Here is a 19214-nt window from a genome sequence, read left to right as displayed (position 1 = left end):
ACATCACTCCGGAATACTTCCAAGGATGGAGGTTCCAGCACTTCCCCAGCCAGCCTGCTCCAATACTTAACCAACCTCTCAATGAATAAATTCTTTTTAATATTAAGTCTAAAACTTCTCTTTAGCAACTTCAAGCCACTGCCTCACATCCTATCACTTGTCACCTGAGGACACAAGACTGTCACCCACTCACCTTGCTGTAACCTCCTTTCAGGCAGCTGCAGTGAGTAATGATGTCTCCAGTTTGCCTCTTCCTGTCTAAAGAGCCTCAGTTCACTCAGTCACTCCTTCCCCCAGCTATGTTAATCTCTGCATAAGAGAGATATCTCTTACATATCTCACACATAAGCAACATCCTTCTTGTAGCAAAGGGCCTAAACTTGAATTCAGCACTGAAGGTGTTGTCTCACCAACACAGTGTACAAAGGAAATACTCTAGTCCTGCTGGTCATACTATTTCTGTTGCAGGCCAGGATGCCATTGACCTTCTTGGCCACTTGGGTACACTGCCTGACCACGTTCAGACAGCTGTTGACCAACAGCCCCCAGGTGATTTTCTGCAGCACAACTTTCCAGTCACTGTACTCTAAGCCTATACTGCTGCATGGGGTTGTTATGACCCAAGTTTAGGACCCAGCATTCAGCATGGCTGAATGTCATGTGACTGGACTCAGATCATCAACCCAGCATATCTAGATCCATTTCCAAAAAGAGATCACACCTATCCAGATCTTTCTCCGAAGTCTTTACACCCTCATGCAGGCCAGCAGTCCCACCTAACTTTGTACTGTCTGTAGACATAGTGCGGGTACACTCAGTTCCCTCATCCACGCTGATTATAATGCTAAAAGACTAAATCTTGAGAAATGCCACAGGACCTGGCTTCCAGCTGGGCAGAACTCCATTCACTGTGACCAACCATCCAACCAGCTCTTTGTACAGATATCAAAGCCATGAACAATCAGTTTCTCCAGGAAGAATACCGTGAGAAAGAGCGTAAAATATTTTCCTAAAATCAAGGTAAACAACATCCACAGCCTTTCCCTCATCCAAGATGACTAAGCAGGTCACGTTGTTATAAAAGGAGGCATATTATGCCAAGACTTAGAGGTAACCATGCATAGCCATATCTGTGTACGGGAACGGTATCTTATTCAGAATAAACTACTACAAAATATTTACTCATTTTTACAAGGATCCCTTGTTAATATCCCTAAATGTGTCAGCTGGAAGTGAGGAATATAGTACTTCTGACCCCAGTGGAAAACAACAGGTAATTCTGAATAACCTGAGTTTCTCTTACATTTTCCATTTTCAAGAACTGTTGCTCACTTGCAAATCATAACACTGCTTAGGCCTCAAGAGCTTTCAAAAATCCTATCTGCAGAACTCCATTACACATATTTATTTTGGAGGACTTGTACTTAAAATCTAAAAAGCCCTCTGGAATTACTATAAAAAATTGGCTGTCGTACGCATAGCAGCTACCTTATTAAACAGGGACAGAAGTGTACTGTTCTTAAAGCAATCTTCTCAGCTTTCCCAGTTTACAAAGATAAAGCCCTTAAACAAGTGTCATGTTGATTTCTCAAAACACAGGAAATGTTCTGAAAAAGTACCTATTATCTTGATACTGCAAACTATATACTCTCAAATTCAGACAAAAGGCAAGATGACAAGAAATGCCTCTTCTCACACTCTGTATCACTCCATCACAATTCACCACAGAATTATCTGTAATGCTGCCACTACCTGACAAGGGTAGAAATTATCAGCTGCAGAATTTTGTGGCATTCCCAAACCTATTTAAAATTCAAGATAAATAAGGCAAGCTGGTAAAATTGTATGTACCTTTCCATAGCCACTACAAAACATCTGTTATTTAGGTCTTATGATAAAACTTCAAGTTTGCCCTTGCTTCCAAAAATGCCCCTTGCAGCCAACTTTCTATTCCAAGTCCTTCTTTCAAGTTAATGCTACCAAAATTAGGACCTGTATTGCAGCACCCAGTTCACAGAAAACAGAATAATAGAAGGGCTGGGGGAGGTTGAGACTGCTTACATTAACTTCTGAGTTCATAGTATCATCATAGTATCATAGTCTCATGCGGGTTGGAAGGGACCTTAGAGATCATCGAGTCCAACCCCCGGGATTCGAGCCTCCTTGTAGCAGAGCGGTACTTCTACCACTTGCGCCACAGGGGGATTCAAACCCAGGCCCCAGTGTTGCAAAGCAGCATTCCTACCACTGCGCCACCGGGGCACACAAGACCACTACCTATTACAGCCATTTAAATTCATACCTTCAAGATAATCTCAGCAGTGTTGCAAAACAGGGTAAGCTTTGTTATTTAGATTGAGCATGTGCCTGTTCCCTTTACTTACACTTTGATTATATATCGTATGGATCAAAAATCATCCAAAGTATTTAGATCTGCCTTTTAAAGGGAAAAAAAGCAAACAAAACAACCCAACATAAATAACATAAATTAAGATTTATTCCAGGGCCTGCAGGTAGTGATTCTATAGCTAACCATTAAAGAGACTTGCTAAATGACCTTGAGTAAATAATGTAAATAGTGCTTGTAAAGTAGTCTAAAAGTAAACATGCCAAATGATTCGCATTGCAACAACTTCAATCTTTAAAGCTTTTTCTTCCACATTGTTTTTCCCTAATCAAAAACTTCTGTGTTAAGCCTAATTTTAGAGCTTGTTGAAGAAGCCAGAGAGCGGGAAGAAAATCTGAGCTGTCATTACTTTCCTTCCAGCTTTTTTTTTCATAATTCCAACAAAGTTCTTCAGCTATTTCACTAACTTGTTTCGTTAAAACTCAAATGGGGGTAGGAGAGGGAGATGCATTCCACTTTTTAAGGTACTGGTTTTGATTTACAGACATTCATAAAATTCAAACCTTGGGTATCTGAGGAGCATTTCTGTGCACAAAGATCTACATTCACTATAAGTTCCACAAATCCTGCAGGCTTCACCCTGCAGAATGTGTTCAGCTTCTAAGTCCAGCCAATGGGGACCAGAGACAAGGGCTGCTGCACAGGGGCTGAGGGACCCATGAGACCCCAGTAAAGTCAAAAAGTTTTGTCTTCTTCAGTGGTAGAAAACAAGAACAGAAACTTCCAATACAAACACTGTTACTTGGCTCGAAACTAATGCACACACAAGCTACTAATATGCCAATAAAAACTACTAAGCAGGTTATTAAATTATTATTTGCATTTACACTTCAAAAGACTTACTTACATAATGTGCCTAACTTGGAAGCCTTTGAAGCATTTGCCTCTACCACCTGTGCTCTCTACAGACCCACCTAAGGCAATGAGCTCAGTGGCTGCCTTGATTCATGTACAAGTTAGATGAAGTAGACATCCAGCTGAAAAAATTACTACTTAACATGTATAAACATGAAGGAAACCAATAAAGTTACTGAGGGTTGGCATGATGTTGATTTTCACACACTTTAGGAAGATGCTGGCTAAGAAGCCAAACTTAAGGTGATGTTTTGCAGAGATCAATGGACTGACTATTTTCTAAGCAGAGAACAATATGTTAAATAGTTGTGATTTTTGTAACAAATCAAAAACCATGCTTCAATGTCTGCCATAATAAAAATACCACCCTGAGCACAAAAGCAGTACTGTGTTCACTTTTCAGTGTTATAAATTACAGGGAAAGTGAAGCTGTTATGTCACACACAGCAATTTCCCTTTCTGGAAGAAAAAAAAAGAGTCTTTGACATTGGTTTACAAGAATAACTAATGCAGTGGTTCCAAGTATGTATTACCTTTGCGTGATCAATGCGAACAGAGAGCTCTTTGGACGCAAATCCACCAAAAATCAGGCTATGGATGGCTCCTATTCTTGCACATGCCAGCATGCAGCACACTGTCTGTGGAATCATGGGCATGTAGATGACCACTCGATCTCCTTTCTTCACACCATGTCTGACCATGACATCAGCTAACTTGGACACCTGTACTGACAAAGCATTCACAAAACATTAAAAGCTCTTCATACAGTCAACAGACTCAGGACATTAAAGAGACAAGTCAGTAAGATACAGAAAGTTGATGAATGTTGCAATCCTCAGTCCAACCAGAAGTAACAGGAACAGCAGTTCTGTTTACAATAGTTTTACATCAGTGATAAGACTAATAAATTGTCTGGGAAGTTCCTGGGGTATCAGAATGTATAAGTCTAAATTCAGAGAAAAGCAGCTGCTGTGTCTTACAGGGGAACTCTTGCTCAACAGTAACACTTTTTTCCTTAATAAGCCGCCATTCACTACAAAATACCACAGTAAACACTAGAAACTACGAGATTCTAATTTGTTTCACTATCAGTGCAATGTGAATCTACTCATATAGGAACACCTCACACCTGACCTGTAATGCATTTTTCTTTCTGCATTCATTATACCACGCAGGTGAGGTTTTAAGTAAAGTTTAGGTCTAGTGGAAGACTCTTTCCATTGTGCAATGTAAGAGTGGGAGGAAAAGAAGGGAAAAACAGACTCCTAGGAGCAGCAAGGGGATATTGCCTCTAGAACAGAAAATACCCGCTTCCAAGCCTCTCAAGCAAAGATATTTTCAATTACGCAGCAAATAACGCAAGCAATGGGAATAGCCTGGGCAAATCTTGTAAAAGCAGGAGAGGAAGGAAGATTTTTCTTTATCAGGGATGCACAAGTCAGGAGAGCAGATCTGCCTTAAAACGTTTTGCTTTCATTTATATTATTCTCCAATTTTTAGTTTTCTCTATTTAAAGAGTTATTTTAATACAGTGTAACAATTTAAATCCTAGCAACACTGTTTCTTTCAGTGACTTCTAGGCATTAAGTGCTTTCTTTTATGGTCACATTCAAGAAAATGTGATGCAATTACATCCCTCAGTGAAGAGGGGCACAGCATTACCTCACTGCTTTTCAGTTCAGTGGGATCACACATCTCTGTGGCCTGAGATAGGAATATCCACGAGCTTCAGATGCATCTGAGCTGTGTTTACATTAAATACACTGCTCATCTACAATCAGACTCTGAGTATTTCTGCACCTCTGCCTGAGGATTTAAGAAAACAGAAACAGAGCAGACCCAAGTATGCACGCTCACATCAGAGGCACCCCTTTTTTATAAACACCATATAAATCCCTGCTGCTATTTTCAGACACAAGACAGAATATGTGTGTAAGGAAAAGTCGTCAGAACACCAAGTTGCAGACACACATAAATGCATGCAAATTCATTCATAATAGCCCCCTCATGTTAAATACAGCTCATTATTGGAATAAATATCTTTAATTCTATATGTATTAATACCTGTCAATACACTAGAACAAACCAACAAGGCTTAGACATGCACACAGCTAGTATTTATAGCCATACCACAGGTATTTAGTTATTTCTAGACAAAGCAGAAAGGTTCAACCTCTACTGTCATACCACCAACATCCACCTCTGACATTACAGGCCAAAATAATAAAATAGGAGGCATTACTTTCAGAGAAACTCTCATAAAATACCACCTCCACCTGCATCTTCTTGGAGACTTTGGGACATCATAAAACATGTTTACATTGCCCTCAGGATTGATGTGGAAAGCCTGAAACATTCAGGCAATCATTCTAAAACAGAAAATAAAGTGGGATTATAATCACTTCATAAAACTGTTAAAAGCCGTGAAACTTCACCGTTTGTTACACTATGTTGTCATTTATGGCTCACATAAAGAAAGCATATTTCATCACTCATGATTTTACAGTTGTTATTTCCCTACCAGCATGCTGCTTCTCAGCCTTTCTTCAAAGTTTAAGTTTGCTCTATTGCCTTAATATATTCGACACTTCATTAAAATCACTTTTGACAAGTGATACGAGAGGAGACTGAAGCAGACTCTCAGATTTGAAGATCTGGACTTAAATTACACTTACATCAAATGCAAGCCCTAGTGAGCATGTTTTATTTTCACCCAGCCATCAAACAAATAATATCTGTATTAGCAGTTCAGGTTTTGAGACACTGTGCTGTTCTGAAACAAACCAGCTGGCTGTCCCCAGTGGTTCAAAATGCAGTTTTGGTCTGCAGCAGAAGAAATCTGTTTAGAAGATACTAAAATGAAAATTTCACTCCAAATGGTTAAAAGAGGAATTCCAAACCTTACTGGGTTAAACAAGGCCTGGGTCTCAGCAGAGTACAGTCCCTTATCATAGGCTAAACACAAAAAGATTCTTCAAATACTGAGAGCTTCTGAAACATCCCAAAGTGCATTTTCTGCTGTAAAAAGAGCCATGTCACATATGCATGCCTCTAACCCAAAGATAAAAAGCCTTCCTCTCCTCTTAAGTTCTCCAATCTCTTGCTCTTCCAAGGCTACTAAAATAGTCGTCAAGAAACAATTCCTCATGGGCTGTGAGCTGTGAGAGAAGTTCTGAGAGGCAACAACCTCCAACCAAAATCACCTGCCTCAACCCTGTGCTGCCTGCATGCCAGGACAGTCGTGGTGGCCACACATACCTCGATAATGGTGGATGAGAAGCTGGACATTAGCCAGCAGTATGAGCTTGCAGCCCAGAAGGCCATCTACATCCTAAGCTACATTAAAAAAGGGGCAGCCAGCAGGGAGAGGGAGCTGATTGTCCCCCTCTACTTAGCTCTTTTGAGGCCTCAACTGGAGTACTGTGCCCAAGGGCCCCAGCACAAGGAAGACATGGAGCTCTTGGAGCAGGTCCATAGGAGGGCCACTGAGAGGATCAGAGGGCTGGAGAACTTCTTCTATGAGGAAAGGTTGAGGGAACTGGGCTTGTTTAGCTTAGAGAAGAGAAGGCTCCAGGGAGACCTCACTGCAGACTGTTTATGAGGGTGGATAGTGATAGGACAAAGGGAAATGGTTTTAAACTAAAACAGGGAGATTTAGGTTTGATATTAGAAGGAAGGTTTTCATTCAAGCACTGGAACAGCTTGCCTGAGAGGTCGTGGATGCCCCATCCCTGTAGGCATTCAGTGTGAGGCTGGATGTGGCTCTGGGCAGCCTGGTCAGGTGGTTGACAACCCTGCCTGTGGAAGGGGGGGTGAAACTACACAATCTTTGAAGTCCTTTTCAACCCAGGCCTTTCTGTGATTCTATGAAAATACAGCTCTCCCAGGTTTCTGCATAGAAGCCTCTCGCTTAGTGTCTATCTCTCCTCAAATGACGTATAGAAGGGACTTATCGAGTAGCTTTAGTGGTACTCATACATTGGTCCACAATTAACAAGAAAAAAATATATATAAGTTGGGATGACTTCTGTTTCTAATGCAGGCAAAGAGCTGCTGGGATTACAGCAAATTGAAGTAATTTCTCCTTCATTCATATATCACCATGTTCTTTGGATCAAGGGAAAGTTTTTGAGTCAAGCACAGATACTGTCCATTTTTCTTCCTGGTCTGGGAGACTGGCTGTGGAGCACGTGCCTCCTAGAAGGGAGGAGGAAGAGGAGGAGATGGAGATTCTGTAATGCTTACCAACTCAGCATGGATTTTGTGTTGGATCAGAAGTGAAGACACAGCATCCACCCTACACAAGAGAGGAGTTCTAGACATCTTCCTCAGAAGGAATACTGAGGGACACAATAGTGCTCTGCAAAACTCCTACAGCACCTGAGTTCTCTTACATGTCATTATTTGACCAGCATCCACACAGAGTGGGAGAGCAATCAAGCAGTGAGACAGATGAAAGGAAAGCATAGAGCTTTCTAAAGGCATCTACAAGTCAAGGATGGAAAGATTTGTGGAACAGACAGATTCAGACTGCTTTGAAGTGAGTCATGGGGCATTTGGTTCAAACTAAATCTATTCCAAAGTAAAACCAGCAAACCAGGAAATGTCAGGAGCCTCAGCAATCAATTCAGCATGGCTTTGCTTCATTCATCTGCCAATACTGCACCAAATTATACACTGCTGCAGGCATTACCAATGTCGACATGATGCAGTATAGCTATCTTAAGTCAAGGAAGATCAAGTTCCTGCTACTTTTTCAGACTTCTAAGATGATTTGGAAGACTTTTGTGTGGAATGTGAAAAACCCAAGACACCACTCTTTCTAAATGTCTGATTAGTCTCATCCCCTCAGAATACTAATACTGGTATTTCTGAAGAGCTGCCTCTGTGACAGCACAGTTAAACCTTTCCAGGACATCCACCAAAGAATAACATTTGAAATTTGAATATGAAAAACAGCATTAAACAAAAAGACTAACACATAATACTGTCAAGATAATTTTGCTTTAACAATCAGGAAAAAAAGTTAGACTGTTGGTTTCAGTAGGATTTTCTATGTTCCAGTTTTGATCTTTAAGTACCTCTGAGAATTAATGTCTTGAAATGAAAGTAATCGATCATTTCTATAGGAAGAAGGCAAAGAAAGAACATGAAGTAAAGCATGGAGGATAAGAAAGACTGCTGGAAGCAATGCAATCTGGGTGATACTTCAGTCATATAGACAGGAGACGTAGAGCAAGACAGACACAGCTACAAACTGACAATGGCTAACACAGCGGTTTCAGAAAGAGATGCTTTTAGAGTGGGCAATTATAGAAAAAAAAAACACCATCCTACAAAATAAATTACATCCTAACCCAATGCTGATAACCCTGAAACCCTTCTCTCTCATCCATTCTTCTGTAAAATTTCAGTGTTGCCAGGGACTCAGCCTGGAGGGGAGGGAGGGTTGGTTTTCAGTAATCCTGTCAGGTTACTGCACTCAGGAATTATTTATTACAGAAACAAATTCAGCACGCTAACTGTGCATTGTTACTGAAAAGAATGACAAAGAGAAATCATACTGGTTCTGTGTAAAATATCTGTCAAGTGTCAACATCTGCAGACGTGGTACTCAAATTCTTGAGATGTTTTTCAGCAACGGAGGCCTCCTACAGAAAATAACTCAGTCATGCCAACAGAAAGGTTTGTTTCCACACACATAACAACCTATACCTTAACCCGAAAATGATAGCATTTCCCAACACAATCAGAAAGTTATTTTTAAATGAACAAAAGTCATTGTTCCTTATTTCTTCTGGGTAACTAACACTATGGAGATTCAGCAGCATTTCTAAAAGAATTCCTGTCTCCATTATCTTTTCCAGGCATCTCACTACTGTAATTAGAAAATATCCCAAGGCACACACGAAGCTTGAACTTTCATCCCCATTGCACTGGTATCAGTTCAACACTGTAATCCTCATGTAGATCAATATCATGCACCAGCACAGGAAATGAGTCAAACAGGTACACTCTCAGAGATCATCACATCTCAAATTTTCCAATGTCCTACTCTCTGCATTTGCACCATTCCATTCGTAACAGCATAAAATTAATACAACATAGTTGCATGCACTCAATAAAATTCCACTTTAACCACCTGTGACAGTGCCAAGGCATTCCAAGTGTAGCTGTACAGTGTATCAACAGATCTTGTCATTTACAACAACAAAGAACTGCTGAAATTCCCCTGTGACTCTTATCTTACAGCTCAGCCTTAAAAAAAATAAATAAATAAAGCATAAACTTTTCCACAGGTCAGACACTAAACAACCACAAGCTTCCAAAATTTCTCTCCGTTATTTATAACTCAGTGGTGCTTGATTTCAATTGCAACATCCTTGTTCTTACATCTGAACTGCTGTGCAGGGAGTAAAAAGCATCATGTGAAAACAATAGGCATCCTGAGCACGTGGCTCACACCATCCTACCCTCCATAAGAAGCTATATTACCCGCAACTAAGCACCTATCTTCTATTTTCATCCTTACCATATGCTATGATCTTTGGACATACTGTCCAACTTGCTACAAAGTTCTCCATCTTCCAACACTGTAACCCACAGCTACAATATGCATCTTCTAGTTAACCCATCTATGAACTCCTCTTTTGTTCGCAAAAGCCAGAAATAATTCTCTACATCATCTACAACACAAAACACACCAGTAAATACATCTGCAATTTTCAGCCGACATCTTTGTGATGATGACCAGATGAACCAAGTTTCACAATAACAGACCAGAAATCTGGGAGAGAAGTTAACAATCTCAAATCCTGCCTTTTGTAATAAGACTCCCTTTTTATTAAAGAGAGGGAAAGGAAGGAAGGGAGGGAAGGAAGGGAGGGAAGAAGGAAGAGGGAACGGAGAGAGGGAAGGGAAGGAAAGGGAAGGGAAGAGAAGGGAAGGGAAGGGAAGGGAAGGGAAGGGAAGGGAAGGGAAGGGAAGGGAAGGGAAGGGAAGGGAAGGGAAGGGAAGGGAAGGGAAGGGAAGGGAAGGGAAGGGAAGGGAAGGGAAGGGAAGGGAAGGGAAGGGAAGGGAAGGGAAGGGAAGGGAAGGGAAGGGAAGGGAAGGGAAGGGAAGGGAAGGGAAGGGAAGGGAAGGGAAGGGAAGGGAAGGGAAGGGATTCAAGAAAGAAAAGTTCCGAGTGTAACCAACCAGAAAAAAAGTATTTAACTGCAGAAAAAAAAGAGGAAGATCAAAACCTCTCAGATACACTATTATTTGATGCTTACAAATCAATACCAAGCACAGAAAAAGGAATAAACTAGAAAGACAGACCATTTACCTCCCTAATATCCACCTGCTGTGCTATATTTCCAGCCTATTTCCAGTAACAAGCATATTCTCAAACGTACCTGTTCAAGGAGTTCCTTATAAGTTATTTTCTCTTTGGTATTTGTTACAGGACTGTCATAAATAATGGCAGTGTGGTCTCCTCGTCCATTCTCAACGTGACGATCAACAGCATTGTAACAGATATTCAGCTCTCCACCGACAAACCTAAAGAAGAAGTTGGGAGAATGTAACAGGTAACTTTCACATAACTGAGACAGGAGTGATTCTTGAAGGAAGATCAAAACTTCACCCTCAGTTCAAGAAGTCCTTTTTTTATTCCAGAATCACCCAATTTACTGAAAAAGATAAATAATCCTATTATTGAAATTAGTAAAAAAAAAAAAAAAAGTGAAGTATTTCTACCTGAAGTGACTTAATAAGTGACTTAACTTCCTTTGCATCAATTGTTTTGATTTTTATAGCTAAGACTTCAGGGAACAAGACATACACTCATGTAAGACAGTTTGACATTATGAATATATCTTATTACTCTACTTTGTACTGGCATGCACATGTATCTTTATTTATGAAGAACTGACTCAAGACACAGAACATTCTAATACAGACACTGGCAGTAACAGTTAAGCACACACACGTCTGTATTCAACTGAAACTGACCCCAACAGCCATAAAAACTTATAAATTTGTCTGATATCCCATATGCACTTGACATTACCATGGTCTGCATCAGTGACTTAAAAGCCGCTGTAAAGTAGCGTGAGTCACAGTCTCTTCAACAGCCAGACAATTAGAAAAACAAAATCTCTTTTACTTAAAAAAAAGTCACCTGCACAAACTCAGGTTTTACTTTTATTGCAATTTCACACAGAAAAAGGAAAGTCAAGTGTGCCACAATCCTCAAGAAAACACAGAAGGCACCATATGCTACAATGACTATTAGCAAAGACGACACAAAAGAAGTTACTCAAAACGATGCTCTCCTTTGTGTTTTTCTATCTATAGGTATCTATCTACAGCAAAAAGAAGAGAAACACAAAAAAATAATTGAGCTGAGAGCTTCCAAAAATGCTACGGGGATGCTCACTGTCATAGTACCTTGTAACATGAAAAATAAGAACAGATGGCCTAAAGTAACCCACTACTAATTAAAAGAGAGCATTTCCTACTTTCCTCCCCATATAGCACAGGACTGCTCTAAAGTAGGATATTTGATGTATTATTCATATATCTGTATGCACAGATGGCATAGATTTAGTCCCTGTTGTCAAAGAATGGCAATTATTAAGCTCGGGCCAGTTGGGATGTCAGGACGTAACTATCTTCTACAGTGACTCCTTTACAATGCCATTGATAAGGAGAAGTGGAAGACCAAGAAAGTAACAAACACCCTGCTGTGGTTTAACCTGGCAGGTGGCTGAGCACCACGCAGTCATTTGCTCACTCCTTCCCAGTGGGACAAAAAAAATAAGCAAAGTAGAACTCTTGAGATAAAACTCTTTACTAAGAAAAAGGAAAATAGTAATGACTATACATACATATATACATGAGAATGTACATAACAATTAATGTAGAAGCAAATGCTCACCACTCCCTGACCAATGCCTTGAGCAGTGGAAGAGAGCCAGTTGAACTCCCACCCATTCCAAAACTCCTTCTGCATGATGTCACATGGTATGGAATATCCCTTTGGCCAGTTTAAGTCATCATTCCTAATTCTGTTCCACCCCAGCTCCTTTGGCCCTCACTGCAAAATGCCTTGGCTTTGTACAACACTGCTTAGCAGCAGCTATAAACATCAGTGTGTTATCAACATTGTTTTTCTCCTAGAATCAAAACACAGCATCGTACCAAACTCTCTGAAGAAAACCATTCTGTCCCACTACGACAAACACGCTGTACCATAAAGCCCTTCCCACAAAAGAAGAACTAATGGACAATAAAAGACTCTCAGTTTCTTCAGGTAACACATAGAAAACTCTGTGTTGCTGTCATAACAGTTGTGGAGGATTCAGGTCATCCATGGATTTTTATAATAAATCACTGGAGGATAGCAGGAACAATTCTGTTCAAGAAACATTTAGATGTTACAGTAAGGGACATGGTTTAGTAGGGAAATATTGGTGGTAGGTGGACTGGGTGATCCTGGAAGTCTTTTCCAGCCCCGGTGATTCCATCATTCTAATGGAATACATTAGATACACAACAGGTGGGTTACTGTGCATAAGTACTTAAGAATGGTGAAAACATGAGGGAGTAGAAAAGCTCGGACTCTCAGAAAGATCTCAGAAAGTTCAACGTGGTTTTGTAACAACTGCTTGTGAAAAATGTGAGGCTGAGGGTTAAAAGCAACCCCACAGCATCCGGATGATGTAATGAGAGCTCTGCAAAGGGAGGGAGGAGCATGGGCTGCCATGGGTCCAGAAGGCAGCACTGCACAGCTGACCTGCTATGGCCACAGCCACAGCTCTTCTGCTGGTCACACAGGGGTGCATTGCAGTGCCCCATTTTGCATGGCAAATAAACACTGCCTGGCCTTGAAAAGCTGCACTGTGCTGCTGCAAATTTTTTGTTCATTCAGTGATTTTCAAAGAGATGAACCTCTCTGAAGAACATCAATTTTCTTGAATAAGCTGTAGCAGGAAAGCAACGTCAGCATAGAAACAGGACACCGTCCTGAAAATAAGGGCACTGATTTGGAAAAGAATTCTAGAGCTAAAAATGCAATATTCCAATAGACTGCAGAAAGGTACGAGATGAATCTGCAGGATGGGTGCAAGAGCTACAAGTGAATTTTGCTATAACAAGCAGGGCTGTAAATTGCTAATCTGTTGCTAACCAGACATTTCTTTCAACACAGCACGCAAACTGAATTCCTGATCAAAAAATCACTCCTTTATGCTATATTCCTAATGCTGAGAAGTAACATTCAGCAAATGGAGTACAGGAAGAGTAAAATAGAGCACACAATATTGAGTTTATTACACAAAGGAGAGTGGCTGCAGGCTCTTTCAAGAGCTCACCTTCTGCCCCGTTCTGCAGTAAAATGGCAGGGTTCTTCTGCCAGCACCACAGCAGGTTTTACAGGTGGCTGTAACAACACAACAGTTTGCTTCACAGTAACCTTTTTAACTTGGATGTGGCCAATATCTACCTATCTTTTTGATTATTCTTTCATCCTCTCTATCAGGAGTTTCTACGGGGCCAAGTGTCGGGTCCTGCATTTTGGTCACAACAACCCCAGGCAACCCTGCAGGTTTGGGGAGGAGTGGCTGGAAATCTACCTGATGGAGAGGGACCTTGATGGACAGTCAGCTGAATATGAGCCAGCAGTGTGCCCGGGTGGCCAAGAATGCCAATGGCATCCTGGCTTGTATCAGGAATGGTGTGGTGAACAGGACTAGGGAAATAATCCTGCCCCTGTACTTGGCACTGGTGAGGCCTCACCTCAAGTACTGTGTTCAGTTTTGGGCACCTCAGTACAGAAAAAGCACGGAGGTGCTGGAGCAGGTCCAGAGAAGGGCAACAAGGCTTGTGAAGGGCTTGGAAAATATGCCCTATGATGAGAGGCTGAAGGAGCTGGGGCTGTTTAGTCTGGGGAAAAGGAGGCTGAGGGGAGATCTCACTGCTCTCCTCCAGTATCTGAAAGGTGCTTACAGCAAGAGTGGGGTTGGTCTCTTCTCACTGGTGACAGGATGAGGGGAAATGGCCTCAAGTTGCACCAGGGTAAGGTTAGGTTGGATATCAGGAAACACTTATTTACAGAAAGGGTAGTTAAACACTGGAATAGGCTCCCCGGGGGGGTGGTTGAGTCACCATCCCTGGATGTGTTTAAAAACAATTTGGATGTGGGGCTCAGAGACATGATTTATCAGAGGGCTGTTAGGATAGTATGGTTGGGTTGCGGTTGGTCTTGATGACCTTGAAGGTCTTTTCCAACCTGAGCAACCCTATGATTCTATGACCTCTGAAAGCAGTACCTTTTGATAACACACATGATGAATAACTTTCCTCAAACAATACACGTGTGTAGCAATTTCAGCAGTTACCACCTTAGGGCACCGTGAGCCCCTGCAGAGCTGCTGCACCACCCCAGAGCTTGGCGCTCTGCTCCTCCCAGCTTCTGCTGTTGGGAGCACGCACCAACCCTCCTTTAACTACACTTCAACACGACTGCTGCTATGAACCCTTAAGGTTAATAGAAAGGGGCAAGAAAGCTCTGTTTGTGTCCTCCTACTCTGGGCAAGTCAGTTAGGTTTTCGGTAACAGGACTTCAATTACACAGAGCTTAATATCTGCCATAAGTGACCCAGGAATGATTTTTAATGTGTTCAGAATTAGTTTTCATCTGTCAATAGTAATGAAATAAACACAGTCTTGAAAAAGGCCGTAGATAATTATCACTTAACTCAAATTTTCGAAAGTTAAGTCTTCATTTCCAATAGTATCTGCTATCTTCAGAATCTAACAGCACTCACAGTGGCTCAGAAGCAATGATGGTTAAGAAAAATGCATGCTAAAGGTCCTGAACAAACCCAGAACAAGTGCAAAGAGAAAAATCTACACTGTAATGACATTGCACTCTTGCACTTTTTATACAAAAAGAAAGTTATGCTAAAACCCTGTGACCCCATGCAGGGCACCAGCACTTCTCCAGCCTGAGTTTCCAAGCATCAAATGGATTTCTTTTGAATTGTTTAGATGAAGGCAGAACAGACGCTGAATGAAGTGACAGACAAAACCTCTACAGCGCCAGATATGTTAAGATGACAGTATGTTAATCAATCTAGCCACACTTTAAAAAGTGTAAGCAACATTCAGATATTCATCTGGGTAACATTCAGAAGTTCAAAGGTGATTTTATGTTACGCTTATGTCTTAGAATCACAGAGAAACACAGCTTGTATAATTGCCCTCAGCCTGCCCTAGTCAGGGAAAACTGTTGCTACCATTCCTAACAAAAAAAACTGCTTTAACTTAACGGGATTCCACATGATCCCCAAATGATCTGCTCTAGTGTTTCACAGATTTTTTCTTCCCATTTGGAATCCCACTGACACAATCCTGCTGTTTGCAACAGGACAGTCTAAAGAAAGCACACCAGGGCATGCTCACATTTCTGTTATGCTCTTACAGAATTCAGAGAAACAGAATTGGGATTAGAAAGTGAAGTTTCAGCTGTGCTAACCAACTTCTTCAAGTAAAATAAAAGGAACCAGCAAATATACAGTGTCTGTTTTGCTAAGTCTCAAACAGTTTTTCTCTGAAGCCTGGCCTCTTGTTCAGTTCTGCTATGTCCTATTTGTTTTCTTTTCAAAACGTACTCTCAACTAGGCTCTTGTATCTTCTTTCCCTCTAAAACAACACACTCCTTTCCTCAACGAGCCTACGTATCCCTTGTCCTGTGGAGCCCACGGGATGCTGGCAACGATCTGAGTCTTCAGAAGCAGAATACTCTGCGATCCCTTGCAGCCCAGAATCTCTTAACGTGAAGGAAGAAAGAAGGAAGAACACAGCACATTGTGCATTAGAATTACTTGAAGTTTTATTACTCACAACAGATCAACAGGTATCTGACACCCAAACAATAACTAGGGCCTGATGTTGACTCTTCAGAGACGTGCACCTTTGTAAATCCCTCAGGATCCCATTATGGCTGAGGTTGGCAGGGCCCTCTGGGTTCACCTGATCCAAACTCTGCACCAGTACAAACACCCAGAGCAGCATGCCCGGGCCCATATGCACACAGCTTTGAAAGATCCCTAACAAGGAGAAGACTCCAAAGCTTCTTGGGCAGCCTGTGCAAGTGCACTGTCATCCACACAGCATAGAATTCTTCTCTGGTGCTCAAGGGGAAACTTTTATGTTCTGGTTTTCGCCCTGTCTTGGCACTGGGCACGACTGGAAAGAGTGTGACTCTATACCCTTCAAGTACTTTGATGCACTGGTGAGATGATTTCAGTGTGTGGTTCTCTGCATCCACAGAGATAAAGAAGCCAGCGAGACAGAAGGTCAGCATACACAACTAGAAGATAAATCTGACTTCAGCCCATATAACTTATCCCAGGTATCTCTGTCATGAGAACAAATTACTTCCACCTAAGAAACCAAAATGCTTTAAAAAGTCTGAACCACATCAGTTCCAGCCAGCAGGCTTACCACATCAAGCTACATCAGTTTGATGGGACCTAACAATAGAACTATGCTCACTAGCATTGCTAATATTCTTTAATTCTTAAAAACTAACTGTTGCAACAACTTTTTTATTACTTTTTTCAGGTGTGCCAAGGAGCTTTAGTGGTTCTCCATTATGCAGGCAACCCTGTTTGCCCTTTCAGAATAGTGCCGTGGCCTCAAAAACCCAGGTCAGTGGACCACAGGTCTTCTTATCCATCCATTTTAAGACTCCTGACTGTTATGTAGTCCCGCTGACTTAAGGAGATTTATCCCAGCTGGGTGCTGCTTAACATTCAGCTTAAGAGATAGAAACAATTTTCACTGGGAGAGCTGCTAACCAATAACCACAGCCACCAACGAGAACATAAGCTTCAACACTGCTGGCTCCGTGTCTCTTCATTTTGACAGGTTTTAGAGTGATTAATAGTTTTAATTACGCTTTGAGAAAGCTTGGTGTTTTCAATTAAAATCCAGTCAGAAAAACGTAAATACAAAAAAAAAAAATAAAAGCAAAGAACATGGATGTGACCAAGATACCTCACTTTCCTTACCCTGTATGAGCTTCTCCCTGAGAGGAGATTGAAGTGCATGAGTTAAAACTTGCTGGAAAGGAGATGATGGAGGTTGTGACCAAATTTTAATGGGCAAGTTGCCTTTGAAGAAGTACTGAAAATACTCTCTCGCCCACACACCGGCATCACACACAAGTCTGTGTCAACCACCCCCCGACTCCAACACACTCCTCCACTCCGATGTTAATAATTAAGCCGATGTAACAGTAACCTCCGCTGTGCTCTGCAGCCGTGACCCCCCGGCAGCTGGTTGCCTCGGGCAGTTGGTGCAGCCCCGTCCCCCCGCGGTCCCCGCCGTGCCCCGCACTCACCACGACTCGCTCCCCGGGCCGCGCCTTTCCAGTGCCCTGTCCCAGGGCTTGGACCACTGGATCAGCTCGGCGGCAGCTCCCCAAACTTTCTCAGGCTCCGTCACCGAGGACCTGAACACTTCCCCGTACCGTCCCAGAGCCGGGGAAGAGGCAGCGGCGCGGGCAGGCGGCCGGCCCCCCGCGCAGGGCCGCCGCAGCCACCTCCGGGCAGCGCCGCCGCGCACGGCCAGCACCGCCATCCTGCCCAGCAGCCCCATGGCGCGGCCTCACGGCACGGCTGAGCTCACTAACGATCCGAGCAGCCCCTGACCCGTGGCGGCTCCCCCGGAACCAGCGGGGCTGCCCAACGACGGCTCCGACGGCCCCCGGGCCGCAGCTGCCCCAGCCGAGCGGCCGCACTCGGGAGCGACGCGGAGCAATGCGGCCGGACCCCGCCGAGTGGGGGCGGGATGGTGGCTGGGTCTGCGCCCCGTGGGGCCGGGCCGGGCCTGGAGCCATATCTGGAGCGGCGGCTGTGCGGGGCTCGGCGATGGGCGAGGGTCCGCGCTGTCCGGGAGCGGAGCCCGTGGGTGTACAGAGGGAGGTGGAAGGAGAGGAGCCCGGAATGTTCACCTTTTTACCTCACGCATCGGGCACTTCGGGTTCCTGGTGTCTTGACGCATTTGTTGGCCGTTGTTCCACATCTGAACATTTTTTTGTCTTAGTAAAGTTCTTCTGCAGAAAGCATTCGTAATTTAAAGATTTTTCTGCTCATCGTTATGTTTTGTTTTGTTTTCTTTCTTCCTTAAAAATGTTCTTCGTGGTTGCAGTAAGTCATCATTACAGCAAATACCATTTCCTAAACGGCATCCGCAAATGATAGGCAGAAACCACCACCGGGTTTTGCTTGAGTGAAGAGGAGCTCGGTATTCTGCACAGAACTGAAAAGAAACAGAAAAACAAATTATTTTTGACTTAATAACTCGTGCGACATAACACTCAAGTGTTTATTTGGCAATAGGCTTTCGCTTTGAGGAAGGCTGATTATGATGAAGTAGGTACACTGTATGGCACTTAAAACACACACCAGCTTCTCAGACACATTTTGTGGCTACTGCTGAGTTAGTGCAAAAGGAAGGCAAGAATGTATCACATTAGTGGTACAGCAGCGACCACACAGAGCTAGTCTGTATATTCACTACAGGCATTTTAATACATGAAATCAGTTTCATTGCCTGCCTCAAAAAAGAAAAAAAAAAAAAAAAAGCATGAAGGATTTGATTTACAGATTTACATAGTCACTCTACATTTATTAGGTCATCTCCATGTTCAAGAACATGAAGGCTGATTGCTCCTTTTATTTCTGGGGCAGATATAAGGAGCTCACCATGTTCCTATGGCCTGCTGAGCCAGTTTTCCCTGCCCAATGATGAGGATGGCCTGTCCCACGCTGCATGCAGCACAGTGCCACTTGCTCCTTCCCCACATGACTGCATTAACGCAGACCCAAGCAGCACATTAGCATTCAAGCCTCACTTACAACAAATTTAAGCCCCCTAAAGCCTAAATCACCTGAAA

At 42.6% G+C, this 19214-nt stretch overlaps 1 protein-coding gene across 4 annotated transcripts in view; it reads right to left on the bottom strand.

The window, feature by feature from the left end:
* ACSS3 (acyl-CoA synthetase short chain family member 3) overlaps window positions 1–18377 on the bottom strand; it is a 74809-nt gene extending 56432 nt beyond the window's left edge. For all 4 annotated transcript variants that reach the window (XR_014942788.1, XM_015857410.3, XM_015857411.3 and 1 more), the window contains exons 1-3: window positions 17658–18377; window positions 10660–10804; window positions 3796–3984 (exon numbers count right to left, since the gene is read on the bottom strand). Coding sequence is in view for 3 of the 4 variants with exons in the window: in XM_015857410.3 (XP_015712896.2) it covers window positions 3796–3984; window positions 10660–10804; window positions 17658–17914 (591 nt within the window). In the remaining variant the exon portion in view is untranslated. The remainder of the gene's footprint in view (window positions 1–3795; window positions 3985–10659; window positions 10805–17657) is intronic.
* Between the last annotated feature and the right edge of the window lie 837 nt (window positions 18378–19214).

Source organism: Coturnix japonica, chromosome 1 (assembly GCF_054131305.1).
Source record: "Coturnix japonica strain WE chromosome 1, WE-NBRP24, whole genome shotgun sequence".
In the NCBI taxonomy this organism is placed as follows: domain Eukaryota; kingdom Metazoa; phylum Chordata; class Aves; order Galliformes; family Phasianidae; genus Coturnix; species Coturnix japonica.
This window is presented reverse-complemented; position numbering and strand designations above follow the sequence as displayed.